Source organism: Phocoena phocoena, chromosome 16 (assembly GCF_963924675.1).
Source record: "Phocoena phocoena chromosome 16, mPhoPho1.1, whole genome shotgun sequence".
Lineage (NCBI taxonomy): Eukaryota > Metazoa > Chordata > Mammalia > Artiodactyla > Phocoenidae > Phocoena > Phocoena phocoena.
The window spans coordinates 30,252,014-30,266,560 of NC_089234.1; the positions used below are offsets into that span (position 1 = coordinate 30,252,014).

Consider the following 14,547-nt stretch of genomic DNA (forward strand, 5'->3'; position numbering starts at 1 on the left):
ATTTTCCTTACTCTTATTTACTGTTGCAATAGCTTTATTATTTCTTCATTTTTTCCTAATTTTGTATGACTTTTGTACTTCACTTTTATGTTTGTGCTGCATTAATTCAAGATGGATTCTTTGTGAAAGTATGAAGACTAAAGGGCTTTGCCAGGACAATTCACCCATATACTGGGATTCAAGAAATCACATGCAAATGGATGTTTCTTTGTAATTGTAAAACAGCCAGTTTCATAATGATGTATACTGAATGCTGAAGAACTCTTTTTCATTTATAAGATTTGAGGCAACCTGTATCAGTGAGATTGACTAGTAGAGAGTGTGAGGGAAACTTTCTCTGGTGGTAGAAATATTCTATATCTTGATTGGGGTGTTGGTTACTCTGGGTATACTTTTGTTAAAACTAATCAAATTATATGTTCACTGTGCATTCCACTGTATGTAAATTATACCTCAATTTTTTTTTTTAATGAAAAAATTAGAGGTGACTGAGTGAGGCCTAATAGTCAGGTACTTTGTCTTAACAGCACTTGAGGTACTTCCAAAGAGAGTCCCTAGCCCAGCATACACAGAGGACTTTGATGGTGTTGCTGAAGAAGGATGATTCAGTTCAGTAACAGTTATCAGTCCCCTATGGCTTCCTATGTGCTAACACCCTTGTGGCCGCTACTGAAATTATTTTTTACATGGGTTTTTCAGCAGAGTTTCCTGGGTTCTGTCCAGGAGGTTCCAGAAAAGTACCCTTTTCCACCCTCCCAAATGGTGCAACTTTGTAACCCAGAAATGGGTATCTCTCTTAAGTACTGATGTTAAGGAATTGGGTGTAGAACAACTGTCAGTGCCTTGGTTTGTCCTTTTAGTCTAGCTGCTGCCCCTTCCCCCACCCCACAGCTTGCACATTTTTCCCTTTGGCTCTTTCTCAGGAGCAGGGGCAGCACTGGGCCTTCCACATCCTGGCACGAGTAAGGCTAAGAGTGCCTGATGTCTAAATTGGTGCCAGTCACGAGCTATGATTCCCAACTAGAGCACTCCCTTCCTCAGTCAGATCGGACTTCTTACTCTAGTACCAGATTGCGCCTCAGCTCAGTTCACAGCTACTGTTCAGAGACCACAGACTTAAGGGGACTGGAAGTCCAGGAGTTTTCTCAAGCCTGTTTTTCACCTAGCCAAAGTCTGGTGTTGTCGGGAGCTGACTAATTAGGTCTTGCATTTAGAAGTAGGTGGGTTGGGGACCCAGAACAGGCTGCGAAAGTAATTCCCTGATTGCCACACCTTATTGAGCTAAAACTCCTCTACGTTAATCAAACGCTTAGGAAGATGGCTAACCTTTGCTCTTTGTTTCTCCTTTGAAAATTTATCCCAAGATGATTCTGTTAGATCTATGTGAATTACCATTGTGCTGTTAAAATTGCATTTTCAAAAGTAAGTAATACACTCACATGGTGCAACATTCAAAAGGTGCAAAAGGATACACAGTGAGAAGTCCCCCTTCCATCCCAAGATGGCATGCAGACTGTGACAAATGAATTTACTATATTACTAGTGTATGATATATCCTTGCTAAAGGGGGTGGGGGGAAAAGCAGATCTAAGTGACTTTGGAAAACGGTATTTTGTCTGGAGACTATAGGGCTAAAGACAAAACTGTACATAAATACTGTACTCTGCTTATAAATTTGTTTCTCACAGAGGCTGACAATTCTGAAAGTAGTTTATTAGCTACACTAGTGTTGAAAAGAATAATAAATGGTATAATAGATAATGGGAACCAGGTTTCTCACTGTCAGAGAAATAAATTACAAATAAGCAAGGGGGAAGGCTAGAATGAACCCTGTGGCACTAGATTAGAGAGGAGACTAATATGATCTTATGTTTAGTTTAATATATATGGGTAGATACAGACATAATGATAATATGTGTGTATACGTGGGTTAGAATATGTACATATATTTCCCAGCTCTCTCTGCTGAGGAGGACCTAGAAGCAGTGACACCCCAATAGCAATGAGCACAGTTACACCCAGATCTTGGTTTTTAATACCATTCTCCAATAAAAGGAACCAGGGCTTCTTGGAGAAAAGCCTGACTCAAGGGTTGGGGCAGGGAAGTTACAAGATGACCCTGTAGTATTTTGTAGTGCCAGAAAGTAAGAAAGCACTTAAAAAAATAAAAGGATGGGGCATGTCAAAGGGACACTGGTGCCAACCTAAAAAAGCTCCCCATGGCCAAAGATAGAAAATTTGAGCAACAAAATAACCTAGTATTGGGGCTTCCCTGGTGGCGCAGTGGTTGAGAGTCCGCCTGCCGATGCAGGGGACAGGGGTTCGCGCCCTGGTCTGGGAAGATCCCACATGCCGCGGAGCGGGTAGGCCCCGTGAGCCGTGGCCGCTGAGCCTGCACGTCCGGAGCCTGTGCTCCGCAATGGGAGAGGCCACAACAGTGAGAGGCCCGCGCACCGCAAAAAAAAAACAAAAAAACACCTAGTATTGGATTATAACCCAAGGAATAAAATAAATATACATGAGCTTATGCTGATGTAAACAACTGAATAAATGAAGAAAAGAGAAGAGATGAATCTTCCTTAGAATAACTCCAAATAACATAGATAGATAAATACTCTCCTTCTAGGAAATGAAGCTTAATCTCCCGTTTCCCCTTAACTGTGGACTGGACTTAGTGACTCCCTTCCAAAGGAAAGAGTGTGGGAAAAGAAAAAATAGTAACAGTATGTATGGTGCAGAGACCTGCTGACACTACCTTAACCAAGTGATCAAAGTTAAAATCACCAGTGATAAGTCATGTTGATATACTGTACCTATGATATGATGTGATGAGAAAGGTGCTTCACCTCTATGCTATTCTTTCTCCAAATCCATAACCCCAGGCTAAACATGAGGAAAACATCAAAGAAACCCATATCAAGGGACATTCTATAAAGTAATTCTTTTAAAATACCAAGGTCATGAAAAGCAAGGAAGACTGAGAAACTTTCACAGACTAGAGGAGACTAAGGATTCATGATGGCTAGTTGCAATGTGGTGTCCTTAATTGGATCCTGAAACAGGAAAATTACATTAGTGGAAAAACTGGTAAAATCTGAATAAAGTCTAGAGTTTAATTAAAAGTAATATACAAATGCTAATCTCTGTTAGTTTTGACAGATGTACTATGTAAGATGGTAACATTCAGGGAAACTGGGCGAGGGGTATACAGGAACTCTATACTGTCTTTACAACCTTTTTTTAAATCTAAAATTATTCCAAAGTGTAAAACATTTTTTTAAGTCTACCTCTCAACCCCCAGCTACCCGTCTCCCTCCCTAGAGACAACCAGTGTTACTAATTCCTTTCATCTTCTAGAGATATAAATAAATACAAATAGAAATAATTCTCCCTCCCTTTAAAAACAATGCTATGCACATACTATATACTATTTATGTACACTCTATGTTCTGCTTTTAAATCTTTTCCCACTATCAGTATAAATATACAGGTTCCTCAGTCTTTTTTCAATTTTTTTCCTAAGTAGTTACAGAGAATTCCATTATGGATGTACTATAACTTATTTAACTTGTTTCTTTTTTTTTTTAATTTTATTTATGTATTGTTTATACAGCAGGTTCTTATTAGTTATCTATTTTATACATATTAGTGTATACATGTCAATCCCAATCTCCCAATTCATCCCACCACCACCACCACCACCCTCCCCGCCACTTTCCCCCCCTTGGTGTCCATAGGTTTGTTCTCTACATCTGTGTCTCTATTTCTACCTTGCAAACTGGTTCATCTGTACCATTTTTCTAGATTCCACATATATGCGTCAATATATGACATTTGTTTTTCTCTTTCTGACTTACTTCACTCTGTAGTCTCTAGGTCCATCCTCCTCTCTACAGATGACCCAATTTCGTTCCTTTCTATGGCTGAGTAATATTCCATTATATATATGTGCCACATCTTTATCCATTCATCTGTCGATGGACACTTAGGTTGCTTCCATGTCCCAGCCATTTGTTGTTTGCAGTCATTCGCTATTATAAATCATTCTGAAATGAAAAAACTTGTACATGCATTATTTTGCACTTTTACAAGTATGTAGGATAAATTCTGAGAAGATTCCCTGGATTAAAGCCTACGTACATTTGTAATTTAAAAAGTATTTTCAAATTGCCTTCCATAGGGACTTCTCTGGTGGTCCAGTGGTTAAGACTCTGCGCTTCCACTGCAGGGGGCGCAGGTTCGATCCCTAGTCAAGCAGTTAAAATCCTCCATGCCCCACAGGCGCGGCCAAAAAAAGCGGGGGGGGGGGGGGGGGGGTGCTCCATAAAAGGGCAGTACCAATTTTTACTCCACCTACAGTGTTTAAGAGTGCCTTTAAAAAATAAAAAAAAAAAAAGAGTGCCTTAATTCCACGCACCATCACCAAACATAAGCGTGATACAAAATGTTTGATCTTTGCCAGTCTAGTATGTTAAAGACCAACGTTTTGGGGAGTTGAATTTGCATTCCTGTTGTTAATATGGTTGAGCATCTTTTAAAATTGGTTGTTGGTCTTTTGTCTCAATGACTTGTAGAAGTGCTTTTTATATTGGTAAAATAGCCCTTTGTTATAAGAATTGCAAATATTTTTTCCCAGTTTGTCTTATGATGTTTGTTTTTGCCTTGCAGAAAATCCAATTTTATTTTTTAATGTAGCTGATTTTAACCAATCTTTTCTTTTATGGCTAAATATAACTATGTTATACTTAGAAATGTTCTCGTGTGTTTTTTTCTTTAATCCATTTGATATTTACTTTGGTGAAAGATTCAGAGCCATTGGTTTGTTTGTTAGCTTGTTTCAAATATTTACCCAATCATGCCAACACCATTTATTGAATAGTCTGTTTTTCATTAATTGAAATATGATTTTTAAAATCATATTCTCATGTATTTGTGTCTCTTTCTGGATTTGCTATTCTATTTCTATACCATTGATTTCTTTGAATATGAACTCATACTACACTGGTTACTTTTATTATGGAAAACATAAAGTATATTCAAAACTATACAGTATTTTATGGGCTTCCCTGGTGGCACAGTGGTTAAGAGTCCGCCTGCTGATGCAGGGGACACGGGTTCATGCCTGGGTCCGGGAAGATCCCACATGCCGCGGAGCAGCTGGGCCCATGAGCCATGGCTGCTGAGCCTGCACGTCCCGAGCCTGTGCTCTGCAACGGGAGAGGCCACAACAATGAGAGGCCCGCGTACCGCCAAAAAAAAAAAAAAAAAAAACAAAAAACTGTACAGTATTTTAATTACTGTGACTTTATAACAATCTTTTACTATTTGGAAGAACTGCCTTCCCTCCCTCCCTCATTGCTCTTTTTCAGAATTTGCCTGTCTAATTATGTATTATTTTTAACACAGTAACATTCTCAGTGGTTCTTTAAAGTTTTCACCATTCAGATATTCACATTTATATATATATATATATTTTTTTTTTGCCTGCGTTGGGTCTTTGTTGCTGCTTGCAGGTTTTCTGTAGTTGCAGTGAGCAGGGGTACTCTTCGTTGCAGTGCGTGGGCTTATCATTGCGGTGGCTTCTTCTGTTGTGGAGCACAGGCTCTAGGCGCGTGGGCTACAGTAGTTGCAGCACGTGGGCTCAGTAGTTGTGGCACGCAGGCCATAGAGCGCACGGGCTTCAGTAGTTTTGGCGCATGGGCTCAGTAGTTGTGGCTCTCAGGCTCTAGAGTGCAGGCTCAGTAGTTGTGGCACACGGGTTCAGTTGCTCCACGGCATGTGGGATCTTCCCGGAGCAGGGATTGAACCTGTGTCCCCTGCATTGGCAGGCAGATTCTTAACCACTGAGCCACCAGAGAAGTCCCCAGATATTTACATTTTTTGTTAGGTTTATATCTAGGTATTTTTCTCTCTCTTTCTCTCTTTTTTAATTTTTATTTGTTGCTATTGTAAATAGGCTCTTTTTTCCTTTATATAATTTTTCAGGCTATTGTATGTGTGTATGTGAAAGTTCTTAATTTCATATTAATAGTTTTTATTTTTATTTTTTTTATTTTTTTATTTTTTCATATTAATTTTGTACCTAGCCACCCTAATGAATTATTTTGTTTGTAGTATTTTTTTCATTTATTTCTCTTGGATTTTCTAGATAAACAGTTACCTGCAAATGATATATTGACTTTCTTTTCAGTTTTTATACTTGGAGCTGCATACTTGAAGTGTTACAGAAATGCTTTTCATGTAGGAGAGGCTCTTGGCAAGCACGGTGGGCCCCATGGTGTAAGACCTAGGGTAGGCAAAAACATTGGTAATTAGAGCCATTGAACCCTGGGATGGAATTTTATTTTTGTTTTTTCAGATTTCTTTTTCTTCTTTCCTTTAGATGTGAAATCTGGAAGCTATACGGTGTTACAAGTGGTGGAAGCCCTTGGGTAAGAGCCTCTGCTCCAGAATACCAGTCTTCAGCCCTGGCGCTGCACTCTGAAAAAGTTACTTTGTCCTGAATTTCTCCTACTGTAGCCCAACACCCTCCTCCCCCTCCCATATCAGTACCTCAGGTTAAGCCAGTGTTTCTCCTGAAAAATGATTCTTGCCACCTGACTGAGGCCCCTAAGGAAGTGTTGGGAACACCGCCTATGGGTCACATTAGGTCCTGGGTCAGCCCACAGGTTTAGGCTGAGATGGGTGGTTGAAAGCCATCAACTGTTAGTTAATTAGAGCTGGGATTCCTCTTCTGCTTCTTTAGACCCACCCTCCCCAATAGGATTCTAGTCAGCCTACATCTGACTCAGACCTGCTGTGAGCCCAGCCTGGGGAGTGGTCAAGAGGCTGACCTTGCACCAGGTTCCCCACTATAAGAAAAGGCTTGGAAAAACAGCTGGAAGACCAGTGTTACCACCAGATATTCCAAGCTCCAGAGGAACTATATGCTTGTAGTCTAATGTCTGCTTTCCTCATATTTCATACTTGGTAGACCATTTAAATTGACATTTAAATTAGCGAAGGTTGTTAACTGTCATGGCTAGCATGTCTTCTAAAACAGAAAAAACTAGAAAATTGGGGAGAGGGTGGAGGAGTAAGGTCACTATTGCATTTTTCCCACATAAGAGACCTTTTGGCCTTTCTCCTCATGTTGTGGCCTTGGTCCATTTTTTTTTTAAATAACAGCTTTATCGAGATATAATTTATGTATCATGAAGTTCACCATTTTAAAGTGTGTATTCACAGATTTGTATGACCCTTAATCACAGTCAGTTTTAAGACATTTTCATCACCCCAGAGAGAAACCCCACGCCCATTAGCAATCAGTCCCCATTCCTTTCTCTTCCTAGCCCCTGGCAACCACTAATCTACTCTGTCTCTGTGGATTTGCCTATGCTGAAAATTTCACATAAATGGAATTATACAGTAATATGTAACCTTTGTGATTGGCTTCTTTCACTTAGCATAATGTTTTCAAAGTTCATCCCTGTTGTACATGTATCAGTACTTCATTTCTTGCTGAACAATATTCTGTTATATGGGTATACCACATTTTGTTTAACCATTCATCAGTTGAGGGATATCTGAGTTGTTTCCACATTTTGGCTATTCTGCATAATGCTGCTATGAGCATTTGTGTGCCTTGGTCCATTTTTAAATGCACAGTTTTCTACTTCTACCTTTCTATAAGTTCCTGTCCTAAGGATCCTGTCAAAAGTGAGCTTCTTTTTACCCCATTACCCCTAGCTATATATACTCTTAACCTTGAGGTTTAATTCATGTATCCTGGCCAGTTCTCCTTCAGAAGTCTTCTACCTCCTGCATTTACTTAGATTCCTTCTGGTATGTCTAAATGTGAGTTGTTTTGAAGATACATCACCTCCTTGTTGCTTCAGCCTAGGTCCTCCCATATCAATAATCCTAAATAGTTAAAACCTATACTCTGACCATCTTACTTTGTAAACTTCCAATTATAAAGACCATAATGGTCTTCCAGTTATAAAGACGATATGGTCCCTAAGACTATAGTGGTTGCTTTAACAGTGATATATTTATTCTCCTCCTGTTTTGGTAGAAGCTGCAGCTGCCAGTCATCTCTTGAGCCCTGTGGTTAGCTGCTAAGCTCTGTTTCAGAGGAATGTCACAGTTGTATGAGAAGGAGTAAGCCCCATACCCAGTCAGTGCCTGGAGATGGACACTTCTGTTGGCTGTGGTGTCACGTATGCCTCTAATGATGTCAGGTCAATCTGGGGATTGGCCTTAGTGTTGTCTGTAATGCTAAGCACCTCCAGAATACCTTCCTGGGCTGGCTTCCATGCCCAGGGGGTGAGTGTAACTAATTGCAAAATATTTACTTCAAAAGTTTGAACTGGGTAATGTCAGGCTGTCTCTATCTTACTTTACCCCAGGTCCTCTCTAGAGAATCCAGAACCCCGAACTCGGGCACGAGGAATCCAGCTCTTGTCACAGGTGCTACTGCAGTGTCACTCCTTGCTCCTGGAGAAGGAAGGTACTGGCATCGCTAGTAGGAGTGCTGAGCCAAGGCCTTGTCTATTCAAGCCAGCTTTACAGGGAGGGAGGGAGGACATAAGGTATCTGTGAACTCTTAATTCAGGGTCTTCATTCCTCACTGGTATATGTGGCAGAGAAGATAAGAATTGAGACACAAGACACATGGATTTCAAATGTAGCCTTAGACAGTATTTTTCAGTATATCTTCCCCTCTTTGTAAAATGGACAAAGTAGTGTTTCATAGATGGAGTGGAAAAGTAATGAAATATCAAAGTGTTTTGAAGTCCTGAGGAAAAAAGCCAACAACTTATTTATCTTCTATAAAGCTTTATTAGCATCTAGCCATGCCCATTTATTTACCTATTGTGTATGCTGCTTTTATGTTACAGTGGCCCAGTTGAGTAGTTTTGACATACTATGTCCACAAGCCTAAAATATTTACTGTCTGGCCCTTTGAGAAAATTTGCCAACCCAAGTTCTGTAGAAAGGCAGTTCTCGGCTTGAGAATGGGTTTGATTGTGACCTAGTGAGAATGGATAATAAAAGATGTTCACCTATTTTCCTGACAGATCAAGGAAGTCACCCTCAAATGGGAGGGCTTGGAACATATCTCTCAGTGAAGGAGAAAATTTGTAGTGAAGCCCAAGGAGGAACAGCCCTTATAAACTTTGGGAAGGAGCAAAGCCGGTGGGCCCTCCTCCAGCCTGTGTAAACTAACGGCTGAATTTCTGGTCTGTGCAGTGGTACACTTGATCCTATTCTATGAGAACCGGCTGAAGGACCATCATCTTGTGATCCCATCTGTCCTGCAGGGTTTGAGGGCACTTGTGAGTTCTTTTTTGTATTACATACCATGTTTGCAGGAACCTATTTCCAGTGAATTCTCTCCCTCCCCTTAGAGGGTGAGACTTCAAGTGCTTCAAAGCAGATGCCCAGATGTGGGACTAAACTAGTCTCAGCCAGCTCCACTTCTGTTTTTAGTTTGTAGAGTAAAAGTATCCTTTGGGGACTGGAATTCAAAGCCAAACTGGAAGGAGCTGCAGAGACCTAATCAACTTGAGAAAAGGGACCATGTATCTCACTGTTAGCACTTCTTCCCAAACCTGGATGTTGTGATTCCCACTGTAGCTAAATAGCCCTGTTTTAGGCTTGTGTCTTGAAGGCTGTGCTAGAATTCCCAGAATTCCCTCTGTGCTCACACTTCTCTTCTCCCCCAGAGCCTGTGTGTGGCCCTGCCCCCAGGGCTGGCTGTCTCCGTGCTTAAAGCCATCTTCCAGGAGGTCCACGTACAGGTGAGTGATAACAGTCACCTTGGTGTTCTCCTCTGTCTCCCAGCCATTGACATAACTAGAATTAGATGGCAAAAAAAATTGCCTTCTAAGTTCTGAACTCTTTCAGGTCTTTGACCATGTTCACATGCTATCCCTTGCTACTGTATAAGGAGAGCGAGGCATGCCATTATGTCTGACCTGTGTCCTCTTACACTAAAGTAAGGCATACAGCAGACAGGTTTTGGTTATCGGTTCCACTGCTGGACTGCTGGGCAATAGCCGTATCCTTTCTCTACATTTCCTCTGAGGTTCATCTTATACTGGTGTAAAGAGCACTGTCCACTTAGAGATTGTGAAGCAGGAAGTAGTTTCGTCAGCTGAGGTATTCTTTGGGCACTTTCTTTACTTACTTCCTGTCTCTCCTACTAAGTCCCTGCCACAGGTGGACCGACACACAGTCTACAGTATCATCACCAACTTCATGCGAACCCGGGAAGAAGGTAAGAGGCAGGGCTCTCTGGAAAACCTGAAAAGTGAGCACATCTTTTTTTTCCCCCATTACCAGGACTCATTTTAGCCCGGGGGTGATATAGAAGAGCCAGTACTTTGAGAGGATGATAAAGGGAAACTGGGAGCCACTCACTCCCCAGGAAAGTAAAGAAACGGTGGAGTTTGAGCTGATGTTTTAAATTCTTACCTCTGTAACAATTATGTATTGTTGCACATCTTCTCTTCACTGAGAACTCTCTTGGAATAGGAAAACAGAAAGGGCCTGCTCTGGTAGGCAGGAAAGTCAGTGATAGCAGAGGGAGAACACAGGCCAAAAGAAAGCCCAGCTTTCTATCCCACGGGACAGTAATGATCTTGTTCTCTCCTCCGCAGAGCTGAAGGGCCTAGGAGCTGATTTCACCTTTGGCTTCATCCAGGTGATGGATGGGGAAAAGGATCCCCGTAATCTTCTGGTGGCCTTCCGCATCGTCCATGACCTCATCTCCAGAGACTATAGCCTGGGTACACCCTTGTAGCCTTCAATTAGCTGGTTGGGGCTTGTCAGATGAGAGGCTTATAAGTCCTCATTCTTTCTCTGTTGCCTTAGGACCCTTTGTGGAGGAGTTGTTTGAAGTGACATCCTGTTACTTCCCTATTGATTTTACTCCTGTAAGTAGTACCTTTCATTCATTCACTCATTCAAATATTTGTCCAGTGTCTGTTATGTGCCAGGCCCAGTTCTAGGCCCTGAGGGTGCAGCGGTGAACAAAAGAAACAATCCCTGCCCTCAAGAACTTAATGTTTTAGTAAACTGGGAAGTGGAAAAACATTTGCCATGGGAGGAACGGTTCAATTCGGCAGGTATTTGGGAGACTCCTTGACAAAGTATGTAGTGCTTCGAACTACAGGATTGTATAACATGATTCATGTCCTTGAAAGTTGAAACATTTAAGTAACAGTAAGAGATTGTGGACCAAAACAAGTGGTGTTTTAATTGTTCAAAGAAGACAGAGTTTAGTTTGAGCTAGAGTAGGCAGGAACTGACTTCACAGATAAGATAGGATTTCTCTTGGTTTCTGCAGGATGTGTAGGATATGATCCTGGATTCTGAGGGTACATCTCAGGCAGTAGAAACAAATTGACTAAACAAAGACGACACAGTTGAGCATAGTGTGTACAGGAGGTGTTTGCTCTGATGCCCTCGGACTTTCCTCCCACTCTGCATCTTGATTTTCCTTCTTTTTCCAAATATTCAAGGTCTCATCACTATATGGGTACGCATGGGTATGTGTACTGCAAGCATTAGTGATTTGGGAAAAATGAAAGGAGCTATACCACAGCATACCAAACTACATTGGAGCACTGACTCTCAGTGCCTTTAAAGATACACAGCCATTTTTGCCATAGGGAATTTCTTAACCAGCTTATTCTAGTTGACATCAGTTGCTTGGGACCACCTCTCTGATATTCTTTTCATCTCTTTTGTAATCAGTATCACTGTTTCTTCTCAGAAGAACTTAAGCCTTTTAAATAGGGACACCTGGCTTTTAGTGTAACAATTTATGTTAGAAATATTCTTTATGGTCTTACCAATCTGTTTTGGCCATTTGCCATCCTCATAGTGGATCACATCAGTATAAGTGATGGTTCCTATCCTGTGTGTAGGGGTCAGCAAACTTTCTATTAGGGCCAGATAGTTACCATTTTAGACTTTGCAGGCCATATGGTCTCTGTTGAAGCTCCTCACCTCTGCTGTTCTAGCACAGAAATGGCCATAGACACTGGAATGTGGTACAGTGGCTATATTGCAATAAAACTTTATTTATGGACACAGAAATTTAAATTTCATATAATTTTCATGTGTCACAAGATACTATTCTTTTGATTTTTTTTCAACGACTTAAAAATGTAAAAACCATTCTTAACTTGGCCATACAGTCTTAACTGGTTGCTTCCTACTCTTAATGCAGAGTAGATAATCTTCCTTTACCATCACCTAGGGATTCCTTTGTCTTTTCTCTTGGATCGGATCTCTTATCTCCTGGGTTTATGTACTTCCTATTTTATAGTTTACTCCCTCATTTTGGTGGTGCACATCCCTTATTAGCTTCCCCAGTGTGTAAAAAGAGTGAAACATTTAGATTTTTGTAAATCTAGAATGTCTTCGTTCTTTCCTCCCACTTATTGACAATATGGGTATGAAATTGAAGGCATTGCTACATTTACCTCTAATTTTCAGTTGCTGTGAAGAAGTCTAAATTCTTTTTGATTTGCAAAACTTTATGGTCACTTTTTTTCCTCTTTTCTGGAAGCTTTTAAGTTTTGATTATTTTCCCCCAATATATTGAAAATTCACAATTATGCGCCTTAGTACGGGTCTGCTTTCATGCATTGTATTGGGTACTTGGTAGGTCCCATCCATCTGGAAACTCATGTCCTTCAGTCCTGGGAAATTTTCTTGCATTCTTTCTTTGATGATTTCTTTCCCTCTGTTTTCTCTGTTCCTTCCTTTTAGAACTCCTATCAGTCTTCTGTTAGACCTCTGAATCTCCTACTTTTCTTTCATATTTCTTACCTCTACCTTTTTGTTAGTTTATAAGAAAATTCTACAATTTTATCTTTTCTGTCAGTCAAAGTCCAGGCATGAAAACAGAAACCACTTTGGTATTTAAAACAGAAATAATTTAATGCAGGAAATTGTTTTTACAAGTTATGGGAAAGCTGAGAAGCCAAACGGGATAGTGAAGCAACCTATCAATAGCAGGAAGTCATTATCACCCCTAGGCTGGAGGGACAAAGGGAAGAGTTGATGTTACTGGACCTCAGGGGCTGAGAGTATGACAAAAACATAGGCCTATCAGTAGAAGCTGGAGCCATGGAGGAGATGCTGCCAATGCTGAAAGCGCCCACTAAATTGGAGAAGTGGGAAGAAATGCCCTGGGTTTTCCTTTCCTTCTGACCTGCATTCTTCTACAAGTGCTTCCCGTTGGCTGAACCCAGGCCATTATGGGAGCCTGGGAAATGTAGCCTGCAGTGGTCAGCCCAAGGAATGGCTCTGAGGGCAGAAAGGCCCAGGACTAGCACATCTCCTATTAACCCCTTCTATTGATTTTGTTTCTCATTTCTGCTCTCATGCTTTGAATTTCCCAGGACCTTTTTTTTTTAAATTAATTTTTATTGGAGTATGGTTGTTTTACAATGTTGTGTTAGCCTCCACCGCACAACAAAATGAATCAGCCGTACACATACAGATATCCCCTCCCTTTTGGACTTTCCTCCCATTTAGGTCACCACAATGCATTAGGTAGAGTTCCCTGTGCTATACAGTATGTTCCCATCAGTTGTCTATTTTATACATAGTATCAATAATATATATGTGTCAATCCAGTCTCCCAATTCCTCCCACCCCACCCCTTTCCCCCTTTGTATCCATACATTTGTTCTCAACATCTGTGTCTCTATATCTGCTTTGCAAATAAGATCATCTATACCATTTTTCTAAATTCCACATATATGCGTTATTATACGATATTTGCTTTTCTCTTTCTGACTTCACTCTGTATGACACTCTCTAGGTCCATCCATGTCTCTACAAATGACCCAATTTCATTCCTTTTTATGGCTGAGTAATATTCCTTTGTATATATGTACCACGTCTTCTTTATCCATTTTCCCAGGGCCTTTTATTGTCATTTTTGATGATCTCTTAAACGTCTTTTGTTTTGTTTTTTTAAATATTTATTTATTTGGCTGTGCTGGATCTTAGTCACAGCACGCAGGATCTTTGTTGCCACATGCAGGATCTTTAGTTGCACCATGCAGGATCTTTTAGTTGTGGCATGCAGGCTCTTAGTTGCGGCATGCAGGATCTCGTTCCCTGACCAGGGATCGAACCCAGGCCCCCTGCATTGGTAGCTCGGAGTCTTAACTGCTGGACCACCAACTTAAGACTGGTGGTCTTTTTTTCTTTAGCATTCTGTTCTTATTTAATCCATGAATGAATTACTTTCTTACTGTTTTTGAAAACTCTCCCCACATATGTGGTCTTTGTTTCCTCCAAGTTTTTTTTTTTTGTTTTTGGTCTCTATTTCCAGGTTAGAGGCTTTCTTCAGATATCTGGTAATCCTTGGGAGTTTGCACATGTTTCAAAGTGAGAATTATAAAGCTGAGTGGGAGCTCTGAGCACAGGGAATGGGCTGGCTGAGGATGAACTTCCCTGTATAGTGGCTTACATGGACAGCTTGGGAACCCCCATTGTATTCTTCCTCTTGGGCTAGTCAGGTTCTTCTAGAAA

At 40.8% G+C, this 14,547-nt stretch overlaps 1 protein-coding gene across 1 annotated transcript in view; it reads left to right on the top strand.

Annotated features, from left to right (window-relative positions):
* Positions 1–14,547, top strand: part of MMS19 (MMS19 homolog, cytosolic iron-sulfur assembly component) — a 31,831-nt gene that overhangs the window by 4,719 nt on the left and 12,565 nt on the right. The window contains exons 2-8 of the mRNA XM_065894980.1: positions 6,383–6,431; positions 8,391–8,491; positions 9,235–9,320; positions 9,711–9,785; positions 10,195–10,264; positions 10,647–10,775; positions 10,861–10,922. Coding sequence (XP_065751052.1) covers positions 6,383–6,431; positions 8,391–8,491; positions 9,235–9,320; positions 9,711–9,785; positions 10,195–10,264; positions 10,647–10,775; positions 10,861–10,922 — 572 coding nt within the window. The remainder of the gene's footprint in view (positions 1–6,382; positions 6,432–8,390; positions 8,492–9,234; positions 9,321–9,710; positions 9,786–10,194; positions 10,265–10,646; positions 10,776–10,860; positions 10,923–14,547) is intronic.